Raw genomic sequence first — 20279 nt, forward strand, 5'->3', positions numbered from 1 at the left:
GAGATGTATAAAGGTTCCCCTGCATCATTAATTCCTAAGAGAAAATTACCTGTTTTAATTAAGAGCTCCTTATTTGTCTTAGAAACTTGAAATTGCTAAAGATAAGGTAAAATCAGGTGCATGAACTGCAGTATTTGGTGTCTTTTAAACATAATGGAACAGATCTAGAATCTATTTATGTTCTAGATTCAGTTATGTGCAGAGAAGTTAATTTTTCATCCAGTATGAAAAAAACCAAGTGTTTTATTCACTAATGATGTGAACAATTTGGCCTTTAAATAAATGTTGTGATGTTTAGGGGATTAGAAGGAGATGATCTGTAAGCCTTTCCAGCCCAAATCATTCTGGCATTATATGATTCTATGAATCATAGAGCCATTTGGAGTGGAAAAGACCTCTAGGTTCATCAGGTCCTATAAAATGTTCTGTGCTTGCATATCTAATATTACATGAGGGATCCTGCAGCTCTGATTGTTTTAATTATCTAAAGAGCAGTTTAACGCAGAGCTCTGCCATCACATAGGAGTGTTCTCCTATAGACCTGTGCTATCACGAAGAAGTGGGAAGTCTTCCCCACAATCATCTGATGACTCTAGAAATGATGCAGAAATGAAATTAAACCTATTTCCAAATAAACTGGTCGGCTGTAATAGAGTTAGTGTGATGCAATTAACGTTGTTCAGCTGGTAGTCTGTAAAGCACTGCTCGGTGGTAACTGCTAAGAACTTACAAAATATGTAGGACTGGATACACTGTTGGCAGAATGGGAAACTTTTGCCAAATTAAATCAGGACTGCAGCCTGAGATATGCCCATATTTGTCAAATACTGGAGTGAGGAAAAAAAACTAAGGTAGTTTTGTTTTGTTGTCTTGGGTTTTTTTTGTCATAATCTTTCTTTAAAATTCAGACACCACCTACTTACCACCCAAAGCACTGCCTAGGTCTCTTCAGTGTTTTTATTGTCTCTATTTTCTTCCATTTCAAAATGGCATCAGGAAACCCAGTAAGATTTTTTTTTAATGCCTTAGTCACGCATCATTAGTAGTCCAAAAATCTTGATTTTAGTATCTCATGTTGTCTAAAGGAATAAACTTAAAATGTGATTATACAAGAGAATTTTTATTAGGGTGTTGTTTAATGAAAGCATATGCTAAAGCAATATAGTATTGGGTGGGTTTTGAATAGTATGTGGATTCTAGCTGTTCAAGTTGCGCTTAATAGGAGAGTCACCTTGTTTTGCAGTATAATACCTTCTTTTTGATTACTCTGACTTGATGGCTGATGAAGTAACATTTTCAATATCAGGTTATTCTTGGGTTTGCCTGTCTCCAGTATTGAGCAGAGGGCCTAAAAATACTTTTTCTAAATATTAGTCATACCCTCCTTCAGATGAATTATATTTTATAGAATATTACTCCTACCTAATCCTCCTATTTTTATATCACCAAAAAATAGCTATTTCAGAATAGACTGAAATAACCAACCTAACCCAAATCTAAAGCAGGCTTTTCTATTGAGTAATAGCTGAATTCTGCAGTTCTGTCTGAATTCTTAATCAGTTCTTTCCTTTAAATGAATTGAAACTTTCATAAGAAAATGCTGCATAAATTATCCTTAAACAGAAGAATTATCCTAAAATCCTGTGAAAAAAGATGTTGGTGAAGTTCAGTCTCTTAAAACTTCTGTATATTACTATGAAGTACTAATAGTTATTTGCAGCTGACTTTTGCATTGTTATGTCTTTACAAATACATTTCTTGTGATTGAAAGATTTTTACATTACATACATTGTAGAACATCAAGATGATGTTCTTCAATAGGATGTTGGTCTTTCATCACCCAGGACTTCCACAAAAGTGCATTGGTGTCTGGTATTTGTGTTACATAGATGGTTTTAAGCTTTATTTCACTTAGAAATTCTCATTATTTTGGCAAATAGGGATGAAAATTCATTTGGTTTGAAGGAACATTTACTATGGCAGTAGCATCTTATCATTATCTGATTTAAAATCTTTCATTCTTCAGGTTTATGAGAAAGGAAAACAAATAAATGGAAGAACACCTGCTAAATTTCAAAACCCCTTGTTTTGCTTGTTAGAAACATTTGAAATAAACCAAACATGATAACATTTTTTTACTTTTTCTTCTTTAAAATAGTTGTAGAGCTCTAGGACATTGTCATTATTTTGCAGTAAAGGGTATAAATTGTGGCATTTGTTCAAAGTCTGCACTCAAACCCCATGGTTTTTGAGAAGACTGCTTAAATGAGTGTTCTTAAAAGAGGTGATGAAACTGAAGAGATTGTAAGAGATTGTCTTATAAAAGGATGAGATCTTGGGGTTCCTTTGCACCTCCCTAAGTTAAGCAGGAGAACTTTGTATGCTGATTTTTTTCCTGCACAGCTAATTGGGTTGCATTTGAGAGAACTGGAAGCCTGGGAACGCTGGTTTTAGAAGGGCCTTAGGTGTAGCTGTAGATAGAAAATGTGATACATTATTCAGATAAAGCCCTCATAGGCCTCTCTATAAAACTGTTTATTACTGCCATGTAAACCAACATTTGTTTTATTCACGCTAATGGCAAGTATTGAAGTGTTTGGATGAAAAAAGGAGCAGTACTGATCCCCAAAGCACCCTGCTTTGCTGATTTGGTCATTAGATGCTTTTCCTGCTGCCTCTTTCACATGAGTGGGTTGTTCAGGGTTTCTCAGAAACCAATTATTCACCTGGATGGTTCGTCTTGGTCAGACGTCCACAGACAAACAGAACAAACTAATGCAGTAGCTCTCCAAAGAGTAGGATTTATTTTTATAACGGCAATCTATTTCAACAATGCATTAAAACAATTTTCTGGTGTTCCTAACGCAAGGTTTTGATTGAAAAATGTAGTGCTTAAAAACCATAAGTATGTGACCATATGTTATAAACATCCCAGTAATTGTTTTTTTAAACATGCAGCCATATAAAGTAGAGGAAATGGACGAGGAAGAAAGTATGTACCAAACCTTTTAGGCTGTTTGGTACTAAATATCTAACTGGAATTGGAATTTCTGTGTGCTGCTTTTTCTCTATGAGATATTGGCGGAACATGTTGTACCTTCCATTTCCAATTTCTCCTCTTCATATTTTACGGGGACATTTACAGACTAACCAGTGACATTTTTGTATGTTTTTAGTTGTTTTAGAAAAAGCCATCCATTGCTACCAAAGGGTACTAAGAAGATATTTAAAAAGTAAACAAACATAGATCTTTAGACTCCTTCATTGCAGATATCTGTGATTTGACACTGGAAAGACAAAGAAAATAATAGAAATTAGGGTGAACCAAGACCCAGTGATTTTGAGAAACATGCTATAAGAGGAAGATAGTGTGCTTCACATTGGAAAAAATAATGGAAGAAGTTATTCAGCTGTGGAGATGCTGCTCAAATCTGTCTGAACTGAAACGTCCACACCTCCAGTGCTGGGGACAGCTCTGGGCCCTCAGCACAAGAGAGACACCGAGGGGCTGGAGCGTGTCCAGGGCAGGGAACGGAGCTGGGAAGGGGCTGGAGCCCCAGGAGAGGCTGAGGGAGCTGGGAAGGGGCTGAGCCTGGAGCAAAGGAGGCTCAGGGGGCCCTTGTGGCTCTGCACAGCTCCTGACAGGAGGGGACAGCCGGGGGGAACAGGGACAGGAGCAGAGGGAACGGCCTCAGGCTGGGCATGGGGTGGTTTAAATTGTGATATCAGGGAAAATTCCTCCATGGAAAGGGTTATCCAGCCCTGGCACAGCCATCCAGGGCAGTGCTGAGTCCCCATCCTTGTAGGGATTTAGAAGCTGTGTGGATGTGGCACCTGGGGACTTGGGTCAGTGGTAGCCTTGGCAGTGCTGGAGGAATGGTTGGACTCCATCTCTGTGGGCTTTTCCAACCTAAACAGTTCTGTAATTCTATAAAATGTTGAAACAGGACCATTTTCAACCTCTGCAGAGCCACATTTATTACAGGTTGTGTCCATGTTACTGAAGCAAGTTAATCTCATCAGTTTACAGTTTATCTTCTCGGAGAGGTCTTGTGCCCCCTGAGCAGCATTTCACAGTGTCATGCCGAGGGCAATTCTCCCACTGGTGGCTGTTGTTAATATTACCTATAATGTTACACAACTGCTGCTGATTGGCAGTGTGGGTGGCCAGGAGACTGAATGATGGGATGAAGGCAAGGAGAGTGTTTTAAAGGGAATGAGTCAACCATATTAAAAGACAGTCTTGGTATGAAGTGAATAAGAAAAAGGCTTGGATACAAAAAATTATTAATATAGACAGAAATCCAAAACCAAAATTGGATTTTGAAAAAGGGTAGGCTCCTCTCTGCTGCTCATATGAAGTATCACATGGAGCAAAATAAGCCACTTACTGAAAACTGATTTCCTCATCACCTGGCCTGAAACCAGCTTTAAAGAAATATAGAATTGAGAATTTACATTTTGTTTATCTCCATTGGCAAGAGTGGATTCTTGTTCTCTGTGAAATACCTTCCTGAAAAACCTCTCAGAAAATTTAGAGAATGTATTTAAAAGAAACAGAAATTTATAAGTCTGTTACTCATTTTTATTGAATTGTATGGGCAACCTAATGTTTTTCACAGGTGTAATTGAAAAGATAAACTTTTAATTCCCTTTCATGTAATCAGCTATTTCTCCTAATTTTCTAATTTCTTTGTTGATTAGAAAATAAGTGAATTAGTGGAATACATTGCATATTTCATATGCTAAGTCAGCTTTTATAAATTGGAATTCTTCCACAGAATTGGTTAATTATAGAAACAATAACCCAGACTTTGCACAAAAAGTAGCAATTCTTAACAGTCTCCGAGTTAGAGAACTAGGGGTGTTCAGCCTGGGGAAGAGAAGACTCTGGGGAGACAAGCCTCTAATACATTGCCATGGTTTAATCCTCCTGTATTTGTTATCCCCAGCACTTTTGGGAGATGTCTGATTGCCTTCACTTCTCTGAAACAAAGTTGAGACACGTAAGATACCTTTTTTTTTTTTTTTTTTCCCCCATTTGCCCTTCAGATATGTTACTGGAATGTGGTGGAGCTCTTCCAGAGCTGCTCCTGCTCATACTCAGGCTGGAGCCCAAGCTGGGTGAGCTGTGGCCCACTACTGAACAACACATTCCCCAAAGACATTGTGTTCCAATGCATTTTTGTGTTGCTATCAAGCTGGCACGGTGTGTACAGAGCGTGTTCCACTCCAGCATTTTTGTGTGTGTTAACCCAAACCCTTGACCTCAAAGATAATGTTGGCTAATAACGAAAAACAGCCGTCCTGTTCTAGAGAAAATAAGATGTATTGTAGCATTGCAGGTTCAATTTGCTTTATTCACTGCAATAGGACTCATTATCTGAAGTATATCTGTTCTCCCCAGATAAACTGTGGAGAAAATGGATGTTGCAGTTCCCAAAGGCAGGGCTTTCATCTGCTCACCAGCAGATCATTTGTGGCACTCAGAGAAATAAGATGCTTACTCAATGCAGCCAAAAAAAGTTATCTGAACAAATAATGACAAGTTTTCCCGTTCCAGTACTAATCTTCTAGATTTTGATAAATTGAGTCAATAGGAAGAGTCATGTTACATTCCCATGGGAAAAAAACTTTGTGGATTTTTTCTGATATGTAAAATTATTTTTCTGCAGTACATTAGCCATCTTAACGTGTGGTAAGTTAATTAAAGTTCGTTAGAAAGCAGTGTAAATTATAGGTAACCAGTTATAGTCACAAACAGAATTTTGGTGAGGACGAGTTGAGGGACTCTGGGATGGATGTGCAACATACCCAGGTGCTTCACTGTCCTTCAGCAGTAATCTCTCATCTTGTCCCTGTCTGTCACTGCTGAGCTTTTGAACCAGGCTATACAAAATTAACTTTGGTCCCAAAATAGACAAGGCTTCATAAATATTTCAGGAAATTTTATTTAGTTGGATAATGCAGTTTTTACATATTTCCATCAAGAGCATTTTGCCTCAAAATTTGAGAAAATACCATCTGTTGCTCATAGTTCATTTTGGAACAAGTGCCTCTGTACATAGACTTCTGCAATTATTTTCTGTGAGTTTTGGGTTTTCCACATCTCAGTTAAAGGTTTGTTGTTTTGGCATTCAGGCTGCAGCTGCTCTGTGCTTCCAGAACATTTAGCAGCACAGTGGTCAGCAACTTCTGTGTTTATCAGAACTGATGCACTGTCTTTGTGACCAAATGTATTTCAAAAATAAGATGGAATGTAGTAAAAAGAGATCTAATCTAAAAGATCCCCATTTATTTGGTTTGTTTGCTGTCAGCCCTCAGAAAGCTCTTTCTCATCTCCTTACAATTTCCATTTTATTCCGCTCAGGAGAGCAGTTCTTGAAATTTGTTCATGGAGGTTTTTTGGGCCCAGGTTAATATAATAAATGATACTTTTACTGGCAGTGATTAGTTTTGAAAAATTGGAAAGGTAAGAGGAAAACAAAACCACTTTCTTATATTTTCTAATCTTAGAAGAACTTATCTCCCTTATACTGAAAACCACTTCAAAGCTCAATAGTGTGATTTTTCTGATAGGTTTCACATGTCTTTGTTAAGCTATTCCCTTTAATTTTCAAAATATTTAACACCACTGAAAGAATGAATATAGCACGTGTGCTGAGTGGTGTCATAAAGAATTACTTCTTTAACTATGCTGCTGTCTTTTAATGTGTTGTAAGAAATAAAAGCATTTTCCATTATTTATCTTGAGCGCTGGTGTGAGATGATGGCTGTAAAGCAGCTTATTCCTGCTCACAGGAGTTTTGGGAATCTTGTGCCATAGCCTCTTGTCAGCTGTCTGCTACCTGGGACCTGACATTTTGTATCATGCACTGCTGCTGTTCACTACTGAACCATGGTGTAAACTTTCATGTGTGCACACCGTAACCTTCTACATGAACAGCAACAGGTTAAATCTACCTTTTTCTGTAATTACTGTTTTTAGACACGCCTAATATTGTCAAGAGGGTTTTTTTTTTCTGTTTTGTGGTGCTTTTCTATTGTTGTCTTACCCATCCCAGTGTCCCTTTGCAGTGATTTTTGGTGTTTGAGCAGAGCAGGAGTCTTGCTCTGTGGCAGCAGGGGCAGGGTGTGGCCTTGGCAGTAGCACCATTCCCTTGCCTCCTTGATATTCCCCGAACTGTAATGATGGATATCTCTGCTCTGCGAACCCCTTCTGACTTTCTTATTCCTCCCACAGAAATTTCAATAGCAATTTTCACCCCAAGGGCAGGAATACAGAATACAGGCTGCTGGGTAGAGAGAAGCACTGACTTTTCCCACTGACATCCTGTGCATCATCAGGACCGGAAAATCTTCTGCTTGGATAGTATGGAAATTATGGAAACTCCGTTCAGTCTCTGTATTGAGGACTTGGATTACACAGTCTTGTGTGTGAAGTTTTTTCTCTTACATAGGGTCAGAATTATTCAGATTGGTACTTTCAGTGGGAGAGAACAGTTCCAAGGCATTGATGGTTTTCCTGTGTCATAGCAGAGATGCTGAACCACAGGATCTGTTCAGTGAAGAACCATACGAGAACTTAGGAATTCAGATTCTGTGAAAGTGACAGCTTTAGTCAGGGATCAGTGTATATTCAGCTTGTTTTGGTACCTTCTCAATTAAAATTGCTTAGACACTGAAGGTTGGTCTGCAAGACCATGGAATTGTAGGATCCATTTGCTTTGGAAAAACCCTCTCAAGTCTGGGTTGGAAAAGTCATTGAGTCATTCCCCCAGCCTGCCAAGGCTACCACTGACCCAAGTCCCCAAGTGCCACATCCATAGGACTTTTAGATCCCTCCAGGGCTGGGGACTCCGCTCTGGGCAGCTGTGCCAGGGCTGGACAGCCCTTTTATAAAAGAAATTTTCCCTACTGTCGAACCTGAACTTCCAGCAGATCAGCCTGAGGCCGTTCCCTCTGCTCCTGTCCCTGTTCCCCCCGGCTGTCCCCTCCTGTCAGGAGCTGTGCAGAGCCACAAGGGCCCCCCTGAGCCTCCTTTGCTCCAGGCCCAGCCCCTTCCCAGCTCCCTCAGCCTCTCCTGGGGCTCCAGCCCCTTCCCAGCTCCGTTCCCTGCCCTGGACACGCTCCAGCCCCTCGGTGTCTCTCTTGTGCTGAGGGCCCAGAGCTGTCCCCAGGGTTGGTGTAATCTGTAATTACTGAGTGATTTTATCGAGTGACAGCAGGAGGTTCACAAGAAACATGCTAATAGTTGTATATGTACTTGTGCAGACAGTGTTAAGTTGTTATTGCTAAGTATAATATCAAGGATGAAGAAAATATTTGATAATATGATCAGGGATTATGCTGGGGTGAGGGTACTGGTGGGTAAATTACTTCCTGCAACTGTAGTATATTGTATGTAGTAAAGTTTGGGAGGTGGGAAGAAAAACATTAAGAAAATTGTTGGGTTTTAACTGCTAATTGGTGGGGTTTTTCTGGCCATTTGCAAGATGTGATGTTTTGCCATCTTATTCTTCTTCATGAAAAAAATGTGGGTTTCTGTACTTCAATTAACATCACATAGGATGAAAAGAATAAGAGCCCATTCGAAAGAAACATTAAAATATGGTAAGGGTGCTTAAATTTGGAGTTAACAATGAAGTCAAACACAAAACTGAATGCCTGTATTAGCAACTGTATCTTCATAGTAAATTGTTAAATTTGCTCCTTTTTGGAGAACCACTCGCTTCAAAGAGGGTCATCAGAAATCATCTCTAAGATACACATTAAGATCTACAGATTTCATTAGGTACTATTTACATTGCTATTAATACTACTGTTAGGTTTAATGCATAAGTTGGAAACTTTGTCTTATATAAGACCTGCATTGCTCCTGATGGGATCCCACAAAGTAGAAAAATACTTTTTACAAGAGAATGTGATGGTTATCATTCCATGATAATTGTCAAGGTTTCAGTTCTTGCAGCACTTACTGCTGTGTAACTTCTCCAAACAGTTTTGCTGGTGACATTTTGCAGCTAAGCTGAATGTGTAGGGCTGAAATCAGAAACTTTTTCACTTGAGGAATGTCTTTAAAGTCCTCAAACTCTCCTCAAGGTAGATTGGTTCTCTTAATTAAAGCCTGTATCAGGATGATCTATTTTACCTTTGTATGGTGGAGTTGGGGTTGCATATGGGACTTGTTCTTTCTTGTTCTGCCAGTCAAACTAAACAAAATCTTCCCATACCTCTAGGGAATGCTGCTAAGTTTGGTGGAGAAATGGAGAAATCTTCATTTCCTCTTACTCATAGTATTTCCCTAATACTCATTAGTATTTCAAGCATGGTATGACTAAATAAAAATTCACAGTTTTAATTTTCTTAGTAAAAATGTTGTCATCTTCTAGTAGCAGTTGCTTCCCAGGTTTTGTGCGATCTTAGACAATGATTGGGTTCAGTTTTACTAAATACTGTTTCCATTCTGTTGTCTTTGTTGCATGTGGTTTGGGAATAGTGTCTTTGAGTGTTAGAGTTCCCAGCTGGTGACTTCCAGGTATTTTGGGTGTTGTGGTGGATCCCCTTATGCTGAAGCTTCTTGGGGGCTTAGAGCAGCCTCTGAAGCTTGACCCTGGGTAGATGTCTTCCACAGTAATTTGCCTTTTCTAAGCTAGTTTGGTGAAAATCAGGTTATTTGAATTGATTTGGTGATCTAGTGTCAGGTGTCCCTGCCAATAAACCTTCCAAACCAAACCATTTTGGGTTTCTGTGACTCTGGGAATTGCAAAATCCTCAGTAAACAGGTAAAAAGGATGCAGGGCTGTGAGACTGAGGCATCACCAAGAATCAGTAAAGCACTGAAGGAATCTGGGCAGTTTTATAGTAGTTTTTGATTGATTCTGGAGCCTGACTTTGAAGGAAGTGGAGGATAAGTTAAAATATTTCAAAGTGAAGTGGTTTAGGATTGGAATTTCAAACACAGGAAGGGCATGGATGGAAGAAGAGATGAAAGTGATGGGGTGAGCAGCAGATGAGCAGTGGGTTAGCTGTTGGTCAGCTGGATGATAAACACAGTATGGTGAAGTCATGTAAGAAGTACCAATGAAGCAGCTGCACCTTCCCTGGGTTATATTTGTGTCCTCAGAAATGGCTCAGTATTTCCTGGGCCAGTGCAAGCTGGGAAAGCAGGGTTTTGGAGCAGGAAAGCAGTTGGGCTTGCTGCCTTGGCAGGTGTCCTGTGGTGTATTTTCCTTCGGAGCAGACTGCTCCTGGGCCTGTTCCTCTGGGGCAGGACACACACTATGGCATTTCCTCCTTGTCGTGGGCTGTGGTGGGTGTTGGCATTGGGATATGGGCTGGAAACGCCGTGTTCCTTGTGGGAAGTGTGCTCCCACACAGGCTGGCTCAGCAGGGCTGAAAACCTGCACACTCAGCTTGCCAGCTGCTCGGGAAGGAGAGGAGGAATGTCAGGATGGACAGTTTGTTTAGCCAAGTGTCTGGCAACAAACAGCTCTGCTGTGTGACAGCAGTGCTTTCATTTCTAAGCAGTGATCAGAGATGGCAGGGTTAATACTTGAGGTTATAATCACCATAGGCCCTGCATTTTTTCACGTAGTACCTACTTTACCAAAAGTTGTCTAAGCTTGACATAGAACAGCCAAAGAGTATTGCCAGTAAAAGAGATAAAGATAAGATTCTGGTCACCAAAGGCTTGGCTTTGAAGTTGCTTTGCTCACTGAGGGTAAGAACAGCTTTCTTGTGAGCTTCCTTCATTCCTCTCTGTTCTTCCACTCCTTTGGCAGAGCAAGTTTATTTTGTTGAAGGTTTTATTTTCTGCTGAAAGTGCAGGAAATTCAGACAGCTCTCTTGGAAGCTCCCCAAAGCTAATACAAACAAGATACATATGCTTCTCTTAAACTAACTGAAAATAAAGAAAATTATTTGAAAATATTTAACTATAGATATTCCTCAATAAAGAGAAATTTATATAATTACAGTTGTGGATGCTGATAAATTATGTTATCAAGGTGAAATTCCCTGTAGCGTGTATTGTCTATTCCTCATAAAAGACTGAGGGATACCACCCTGAAATCTGGAATAGCTGCATTACAGGCAGAAGTAGTAACTAGTGCATGTCCAAAAGCATAATTCACTGAAGTATTCTTTAGTATGTACAAAGCCAGATGAAAAGAAAAAGTAATGTAAAATGAACTGAAACTGTCTGTTCAGCTCTATTTTGTGTGGCTGCAGCTTATGGATCTGAAACAATTTACCAAATTTTTCCTGTTGGTTTCTCCCTGGTAGAAAAAAATCACAGAAGTTGTCTGTTTGGGGTTAATTTTGCATTCTTAGTCCTTTTGATATCTGTTAATTGTGCAGGGTATGTGTGGTTTTCTTTTTTTTCATTGCTGACAAAATTGCCTTTATAGTCATATCTGCGTCATGAAGGAAGTAGTTGTTTATGACTATAATTTTTTATAATTTATGTTCACAAATTGTTGAATCTCACTGAAAATACTACAGATGAAGAGCTGTAGTGAGTCATCATGGACAGGGGCTCAGCATGGAGAACAGCCATAATTACAGTTGCCTGTGCAGCCTCCACCCTCACCTTTTCTCTATTCCTACATCTTTATGTGTGGGATCTCAGCACCTCAGGACTGAGGTGCCGAGCCACCGAGACCACCCTTGGGGGGCTCGGGAGTCCTGGAATGTTGCCAGAAGTGTCTGGTGGCTGGACTTTGATCCTACACGGGAGACGACACCTGTATGAGGATAGGAGGATTTCACCGGGGTGAATGGTGAAGGGATTAGCTAATTAGAGAGGGAAACACAGGGTTTAGGATTTCTGTACAGGGGGGTTTAGAGAAGTAAGATGGAGGAATTGGGGCGTGTCCTGTCCTTCTTCTTCTTCTTCTTCTCCTCCATCTTCTGTGGTGATGGTGGCACTTTGGGATTGGTCATTACTAAAAGTGCACCAGGCAATAAGGGGGAAAAGTATTGGGGAAAAATGATAAATATTGTACACGTAACTTTGGGTATAAAGATAGGTGACTGTCCGGAGGGCAGGAGAGTGTGCTCATGGCTGGCTGCTGAGCAGACCTCTGTCGGGCCGAGAGAAAATCTTTTAGATAAACAATTAATAAACATAAAGACCGAAAGAAGAACTGAAGCCTCTTCTCGTCCTTTGATACGCGGGCTGCCCCAAGGCCACCTCGGGCCTTTCCAGGCCCCTCAAACAGCCGAAAACCGGACATATATGAGGCCTTCAGCCTCAGCTCTGAAGATGATGGGTGGTCCCACAATGTGGATGCAGCAACACAGACATGGTGCAGACCTTCCTGACATTCCAGGGCCTGCAGGGGCTCCAGGAGAGCTGCACAGCCCCTGGGGACAAGGCAGGCAGGGACAGCAGCCAGGCAATGGCTCCCAGGGCCAGAGGGCAGGGACAGATTTTGGCCCATTGGGAATGAGGAATTGCTGGCTGGGAGGGTGGGCAGGCCCTGGCCCAGGGTGCCCAGAGCAGCTGTGGCTGCCCCTGGATCCCTGGCAGTGCCCCAGGCCAGGCTGGATGGGGCTGGGAGCAGCCTGGGATGGTGGGAGCTGTCCCTGCCATGGCAGAGAGGGTGGAACAAGGTGGCTTTTAAGGTTCCTCCCAACCCAAACCATCCTGGGATTTTCTGAGTTGCAAAGAGAGGCAAAGGGAGGTGATGTCCTTAAGGGGTCACTCAGACCTAGCAGGGAGAGTGGTGAGTCCGAGATGGTTTTCCTTCTGTGAATTGTGGAGTCCCTGGGCAGGAAGCTATTACATCATGTCCAGCTGTTTTAAGTAGCTGCTTCACAGCTTTTGCACACTGTGTGCACTCCTGGCTCCCCTGGAGAGGGACCAGCATTGTTGGTCAGAATGAGCTAAAGCCACCAAGCTTTGACACAAAGCAGCTTGCACGTTTGAAAATTCAAATGTCAAAGCATTTTATTACTGGCAGCGAGTTCCCACTCACTAAAAGCCATTCATTGTCATAAGCAGTTAACTTCAGAACTGTGTTAGGACATGTTTTTTTTGTCAGCCTGCATTTCCATCAAGTATTTCTTTTGCAATTACATGTGACATTTCCACTTTATTTCATCAGGTTTCTTTGAATTAAGACTTCAGCACAATATGTTGTCTTGTTGTTTTCTTTTACCCTATTTACATTGTGCAGTTGTAGCATACTCCCTTACCAATCCCTGCTCAGGTTTTGCTTTTTTTAGGCAGATAAGCTTCTTCCTGCTTATTTTGCTAACTATATAATTAGCAGTTTTTTAGCTGGAAGTATAATTTGGCTGGAAAATTGCTGTGATGTGAATGCACAGTGAGAAATGAGGCTTTTTTTAGTACACACAAGTGACCTGGGTGTCTGTACCCATTGTCATATGGTGCATAACTCCATTCACATGGATCTTGCCACAAAGGAAAAGTTGCTCTGTTAGATCCCCAATTTTTAAAAAAGTTAAAAAGTAGACCTCTTTAGGCTTACAATTATTCATTGCTTTGGATTGGGGTTTACTGTATATCCAGATAAAGGGGAGGAAAACCAGATCATTGCATTTAAGTGAATTTCAGCTTGCTATAAAGAAATATATGATCATATCTATAATATATAGTCTGAAGCTTGTAATTGTCATGTGGACATTATACGAGACTGAAGTTTGTTCACTAATGCTTCTTAGAATCATGGACTGGAATCCCTGAATGGTTTGGGTTGGAAGGGACCTTAGAGCTGATCTTGTTCCTCCCCTGCCATGGGCAGGAGCACCTTCCATTCTCCCAGGGTCCCCATCCAACCTGGCCTTGGAAGCATCCATGGATGGAGCAACCACAGCTGCTCTGGAAACCTGTGCCAGCTGTGACTGAGTGTGCTGCATATCTTCCTGGGTTAGTGATCAAAAATGCAAAATATCATTAAGAAATCTGTCACCATCCATGCTGTGCAATACCCTGGGGACCACACTGAAAAAGGGCAGTGCTTGACTTCCAGTCAAAAAATGGGCTAATCAAGGAGCTAATTTCATCATGGAAGAGAAACACATGTCCACCTTTGCTTATTGATGCCGTTTCATAGCATCACAAGTCACCAAAATTCTGATTTTTCAACCAGCTATTATTTTCTATATAAATTACTTTGGAGGAAAGGAAACAGAAAGCTGAATAATTTTGCCTCTGTTTATATTAGACAGTGCAACCACGAGGGATGGTTATGCAACACTAAGCTGAATTACACAAGACATGCCTCCCTTTATCTCCTCAGAACTGGTAACATTTAGAGGGTGGAGATTTGCATTCATTCATGATAGAACTTTTTAAATCAGTTTTTTATGGTCACAATAATTAAAATAAATTCAATGTCAAATTGAATTAAAAGGATGAGCACTCAGAATGTTCCGTTGTGGGAACCAGGAGATGGGGCACCATAAATTAAAGAGGTGTTATGTGACATGGAGTTTTTGCATCCTCTGTTGACAGTGATTTGTTTTTTGATGGGTAAATATGTCTGTAAGGAACTAACTGTGAGCAAATGCCTGGGGTTTCATGGTTAGGCTGCTTGACTTCTCTTGATATTTAAAAGCCATATACTTTCCAAGTGGTTTTACACATCAGGATGTAAGTATTTAATTCTGTGGAAATGTTTGCCCAGGAGGATACCATGTTAATTATTAACTGTATTGCAGTAAAGAAAACAACAATATTGCAGGATGGTCAGATCCAGGAACATCCAGCTCTGCCTATCATTTGCCTTGGCTTTGAACTTTTGTGTGTTCCTTGATAGTGTTTATCAAACTCAAATTGTTTTTCCCCAGATAATATTCTCATTCATCGTGTTTTCCCCCGCATCCTCTCAGCTTATTTCCATCCTCTTTTTTCTGGCATGATTACTTGTTTTTTCCTTTTACCAAAAGACTACCCAGTCTGTACCTGGGCATGTACGTAAAAGACGTGGCTGTCTTTTAGCTGTCACTGGTTGGTTTATCCCTTGTGCATCTAGACCATGACCAAACATCTGTCTTTTTGCTTTAAAAGTTAGAATCTTTGCAAAAAAGCACCACATTTAACTTCTCTCCTGAGAAGGAACATTAAGTGACTACCTAGAATTACCCACAGTAATGCAAAGGCTGTGCCTACATTCCCATCCCCTTTGCAGGCATGATTTCAGTCTCACAGAGTTGGTACTGAGCTTTTAGCTTCCACTTTTCTTTTTAATGATGGTTATAATTATTTCTATGGGAATAAGCAAAAAAATAGGTGGGGGAGGACTGGTACACATTGATATTGACAGAGGCATTATCTAAGCCCTGCTTTGTAAAGGAATATTGTAGTAATTTTAAATGTGAGTGCCACACTGAATTTGTCAATTGTAAGCAATAGGAAACTTTTAACTCCTTTAAATGTACTGTTCAATAGATTGAAGCATGTCTACATTTCACAAATCGATATTTGACTTTTATTTTCATATAACAGCTAATCCAGTAAAAAAACGGTCTTACAAGGATTTAAGCATCTTCTCTGCTGAGGATGATGTGTTAGTCTGTGCCTTGGCCACACACATTCAGCATTTCAGCTGTGTTCAGCTGCTCTGAAAGTAATACACAAGGTGATAAACTGCAACAACAAAATGTTAATATAACTTTATTTATACCTGTCTTGATACTATGTCTGGATGCAGTGGGTCTGTAGCTTGATACTGATGATACAGAGCAACAAAACCACATGGCATTTTATCAGCATTTCTCCACTTTCTTATCCAAATGCTGTCCTTGGATTTATGCTTGTTTTTTCCTTTGTTTTGAAAACTTTTAAACCCTTAGGAATGATTCAATCTCTAATTATAGGAGCAGACAGTTCTCCTGATAATGTATGTGCAATACAGGGATTCAGTGCCACTTCTCTGTCTTTTATGGACATAGTTCTTCTTATAAATTCTTTTTCATGTAGTCAGTTGTGAGTAAAAATCTTCACTATATCTCCTATTTTTCTTCATGGGGAGGGGGGTCCCAGATTCTGCACCTGCAATGTAGTAGCTGAAACACAGATGGTTGATTCTGTCCATTAGCTCTTAAAAATGTTAAATTTAGTTACTGTGTAATAACCACTGAACCTTTTCATTGTTTGAAGACTATCATTAGCAGAGTCTCCAACCTATTGGAAGATGGTTAGCAATGCTTTCTTTTTCAATTAGCTGTATGCCTGGGGTTTAAGCTGAACACACCTTTTATTAAAAAAACATTTAGTTTTTTAAAAGTGGTTGTGTGGTTTGTTACCTTTCTGTGACTGGACAGATCTCACTTAAGTCGGAACCATAATATTTCTGTGAAAGTCATCTATTCTGTATTTTGGGATAGTGTCTTGGTCACTAGCTCACCCCGCTGCACTGGGGGCAGAAGTATGCCAGTGCTCAGAGCTTTTAAAAATATACCATAACACAGCATATTCTGCAGTAAATCTGATAGGCAAGCACCTTCCCCAGGTGAGTTAGGTCTGGATTTTTCTTCATATGCCAACTGAAGCAGTTATTTCGATTTTTGTCTAATATTTTCCATTACATACCCTTGGCAACACCTGCCTGGGATGCTGTTTCATAGCACAATAGCTAGGTAACTACAGGCAGAGAAACCACCTGCATTTTGAAAGTAAAGATTATTTCTGTCATAGAAGAACGTGATCCCATTGACAGCAATCAGCTTTGTAAGGGTTTCTGCCGTCATTGTTAGCTACACTACAATGCTGATTTAGATGGCAAAGTCATTAAAAGTAGGAGATACTTACATTCAGAAAAAATCTGCAACCTTCACCATCAGGTATCATTGCTAAAGAAGGAATTTTACTGGAATGCGTGCACAAGATATTCCTCTTCAAACAAGAGCTCAAAAAAACTTCCACTTAAATCTCCCTTGTACATGTAGAAGACAAGAGCTGGGGATAACCAGACTGTAGTGTGGGAATAATGGTTGGATGGTCCTCAGTGTCACAAAAGAAATGGAGCAGCAGGTGAGGGGCATGGTGCTGCCTTCTGCAGGGCCATCTAGAGAGGGATTTGGGACAAGGGACAGAGAGACTGGACAAGAGGGAAAGGCTTCCCACTGCCAGAGGGCAAGTACAGATGCGATATTAGAAAGGAATCCTTGTTGTGAGGGTGGGGGTCCCTGGCACAGGTTTCCAAGTGAAGCTGTGGCTGCCCCTGGATCCCTGGAAGTGTCCAAGGCCCGATTGGATGGAGGTTGGAGCAGTCTGGGAGAGTGGAAGGTGTCCCTGCACACAGAAGGGGTGGAATTGGCTGAGTTTTAAAGTTCCTTCCAACCCAAACCATTCTGGGATTCTGTGAGCTACACTTCTAGGAAGAAATGCACCTTGCTTCCCATTGAAATCAGCCAGAGCAAAGTGGTAGCAAAGAATTTTGCACTTTTTGAGTCTAAACAGGATAATGAAAATTCCTGTGTTCTCTTGTGTCTTGGAGAGAGCATACATCTGCCACATGACAATTCCTACAGTGCTGCTTAATAGTAGAAAATAACTGTGTGCAGATTGAATGACAGCCCAAGAAAATGCTCTAAGTACTGGCTTTTTTGTGCAGAATTTAAGTGCGTTGTGATAACTGAGAAAGTGAACTTTGTGGGCAGTCAGCAAAAGGAAGTATTGGCGGTTTCATTGTTCGTACCCAGCAGAAAAGCTCAAGCTGGTTTAGTATGGTTCTCATTCTTGCCAGACATGTAAAGTCTCACAGTCCAGTTTTTGATGTGATGGAGACAACCTAAATGATACAAACAAGGTAGAAGAGCCCTTTTTTTACCCTATTCCAAGGGAGGACAGACAACTCTGCAGTCAGAATAACTGTATTGTAGATATCCTGATGTGGAGCTCAAGGAGGGAAATCCAGGCAGCTGGCAGGAGTTCACATGCCAGCTTGTTCAGCCTAGGAGGTTTGAGTTGTCAAATGCACTGACAAAATGAAAAGCTCTACAAGTTAATCTTAGTGTGAAGGCTTAGTGCACTACAAAAGGAGATTCCTTTTTTTCATTTGTTGCAAGTGTTCTTCAATGCCAAAAAAAAAAATTTAAAAAAGAGTCAAAGAGGAAAAGTCTGGTAACAGTGACAGATGTTGAAGTTGCAGTGATGTTTGATACAGTCAGTTTGTCTTCTCCTGCCTTTGCTCTTTCACCCATTGTTTTTTATTTCTGTTACTTTTATCCCTTTTCCCTATCCCTCCTTCCTGTTTGGGGGCTCAACAGAAAATGTAATAAATTAATTATATGCTGAAGTGCTTTTACTTAGAATAGGAAGGGTTGAAAAGACTGTGTTCACTTAACCCTTATGAATCTGACTGATTACAATATGGCAATGCTTTATGTCATGGCTCCTGTTGGGAGAATCAAGCTATGAGGCTGAGTAGTAGTATGATGCATTTCAATTAAAATTTTAGTGATTGCTGGAGAAAACATATTCCTCTCCAGACACATGGATGCCAGATTTGCTCACCATAGAAACATTACCAGCTAATAGCTTTATTAGTAATAATTACCTTTGCACTGCCTTTATTACTCAATATTTTACAATGGAAGAGGGCACGCTGACCTTCCACTCCTTTCTTATAGGCACAAGACCTGAATGTGATTGAGGAAGTGATCCGGATGATGCTGGAGATCATCAACTCCTGCCTGACCAACTCCCTCCATCACAACCCCAACCTGGTGTACGCTCTGCTCTACAAGCGCGATCTGTTCGAGCAGTTTCGGACTCACCCCTCCTTCCAGGACATCATGCAAAATATAGACCTGGTGAGTGGTACCTGACTTCAGAGATGGTTACACTTGGTTATCTGAGCTCTTCTTACTCTTGAGAGGTGGGAAATATTTATCACTTCTTAGCAGTTTGTTTTAAAATGTTGAATTTTTCTTGTCTGTTTTTAGGGCCTGCACACGCTTTCTGGGCAGCGTAGAAACAGAGTGGTTTGGGTTGGAAGGGATCTTAAAGGTCATTTAGTTCCAACTCTCTAATTTCTTTAACAGCCCTATCCCACATCTTTAACTCAGGAGAATCAGAAGGATTTTGAGATGCCTCTGGTAAGGAATTCCCAAGCTGTGACACATCTTTCACCCCTCAAAGGGAGAACAATGTCAGCTTCTCTTGACTGCCCCTTGTTAGAAACCTGCCTTTCAGGGGAGCAAAAGCTAATTTTCATCATCAAACAATCTTTTTTTCTTTTCTCTTACTCCTCTCACCAACCTATTAATGATTATGGGGTATTAATTTTAAATAACTGAAGAGCAGGCATTCAGCTGTCTTATTCCCTATCTGTATCTGAATGTGTGTTGTTTCCACCTGCCAAGTGGTTTCTTCACAACTGCCTTCCTCTTGCAGAGGGAAACATTTTAGAAGAAAACAGAAGAAAATAACTGTGGATAAGAAGTTCTTACTAGTGTGACTTTCTGCAGAGCTTGACTTTGGGAAACAATCATTAATTATTTCTGCATCTGAGAGTAGTTTTAATGTTCATATGGAGAGCCTGAGCTTTTGCTAGAAAAATTCAAAGCGTTACAAATTTTTCTCTGTCTTCTAGTCAATATTTGCAGATCTGAGCAATGTTTGAAGCCACACTATGACCACTGGGTGCAAAATACTGGAAGGGAGGGCTGAGCAGGGTACTAAGTCTCTGAATGCAGTGAATAACATATTATTGTGCCTCATAATCTAGAGGTTTTGGTTTGATTTGCTTTTAATTACAGGAGATTGACAGATATCAGATTGCCCATAAAGGAAAATCATTTAAAATGTTAAACTGAAATCCTGCTCTGTACCTATTCCTTCCTCTTCTGTTCTCTCTTCACATTTTCTGGTCATGCAAGAGTTTGGGGAGTGGAGAACTTGAGGCTCAAAACTCTCCAAACTTTCAGCAGCTGCAGACTACAGGCAGCATGATACTGTCTGGATGATTAGAACAAGATGTCTTCAAGTTGTGTAAAGAGGATATGGTGCACTGAAGATAACAGTTGTCTACATTCCTGACTGAGATAGGAACCTTCTCTGGTTACTTGCCCACATCCAGGATAACTGATGGTGGCCAGATCCTTCTGCTTGCAGCCCTGTGCCTCCCACAGACAGCAGCACGTCCTTTCCTTTGTAACAGTTAAATGTAGGTTTTCCTCAACAATTTAAACAATTCCTCCCCAAAACTATTTAATATTGGGTTACAGCATAATGCCAGTTACATTCAGAAACTATTTAAAGCTTTCCAAGGGAGCATGTTGAATTTTTAAATAGCTCCTTT

The 20279-nt window shown here is 40.6% G+C and overlaps 1 protein-coding gene across 2 annotated transcripts in view; it reads left to right on the forward strand.

Moving 5' to 3' along the window:
* Positions 1–20279, forward strand: part of DYM (dymeclin) — a 211258-nt gene that overhangs the window by 148584 nt on the left and 42395 nt on the right. For both annotated transcript variants that reach the window (XM_064736044.1, XM_064736045.1), the window contains one exon: positions 18607–18789. In XM_064736044.1, the coding sequence (XP_064592114.1) occupies positions 18607–18789 (183 nt within the window). The remainder of the gene's footprint in view (positions 1–18606; positions 18790–20279) is intronic.

The sequence above is a fragment of the Zonotrichia leucophrys genome, chromosome Z (genome assembly GCF_028769735.1).
Source record: "Zonotrichia leucophrys gambelii isolate GWCS_2022_RI chromosome Z, RI_Zleu_2.0, whole genome shotgun sequence".
Classification (NCBI taxonomy): Eukaryota; Metazoa; Chordata; class Aves; order Passeriformes; family Passerellidae; genus Zonotrichia; species Zonotrichia leucophrys.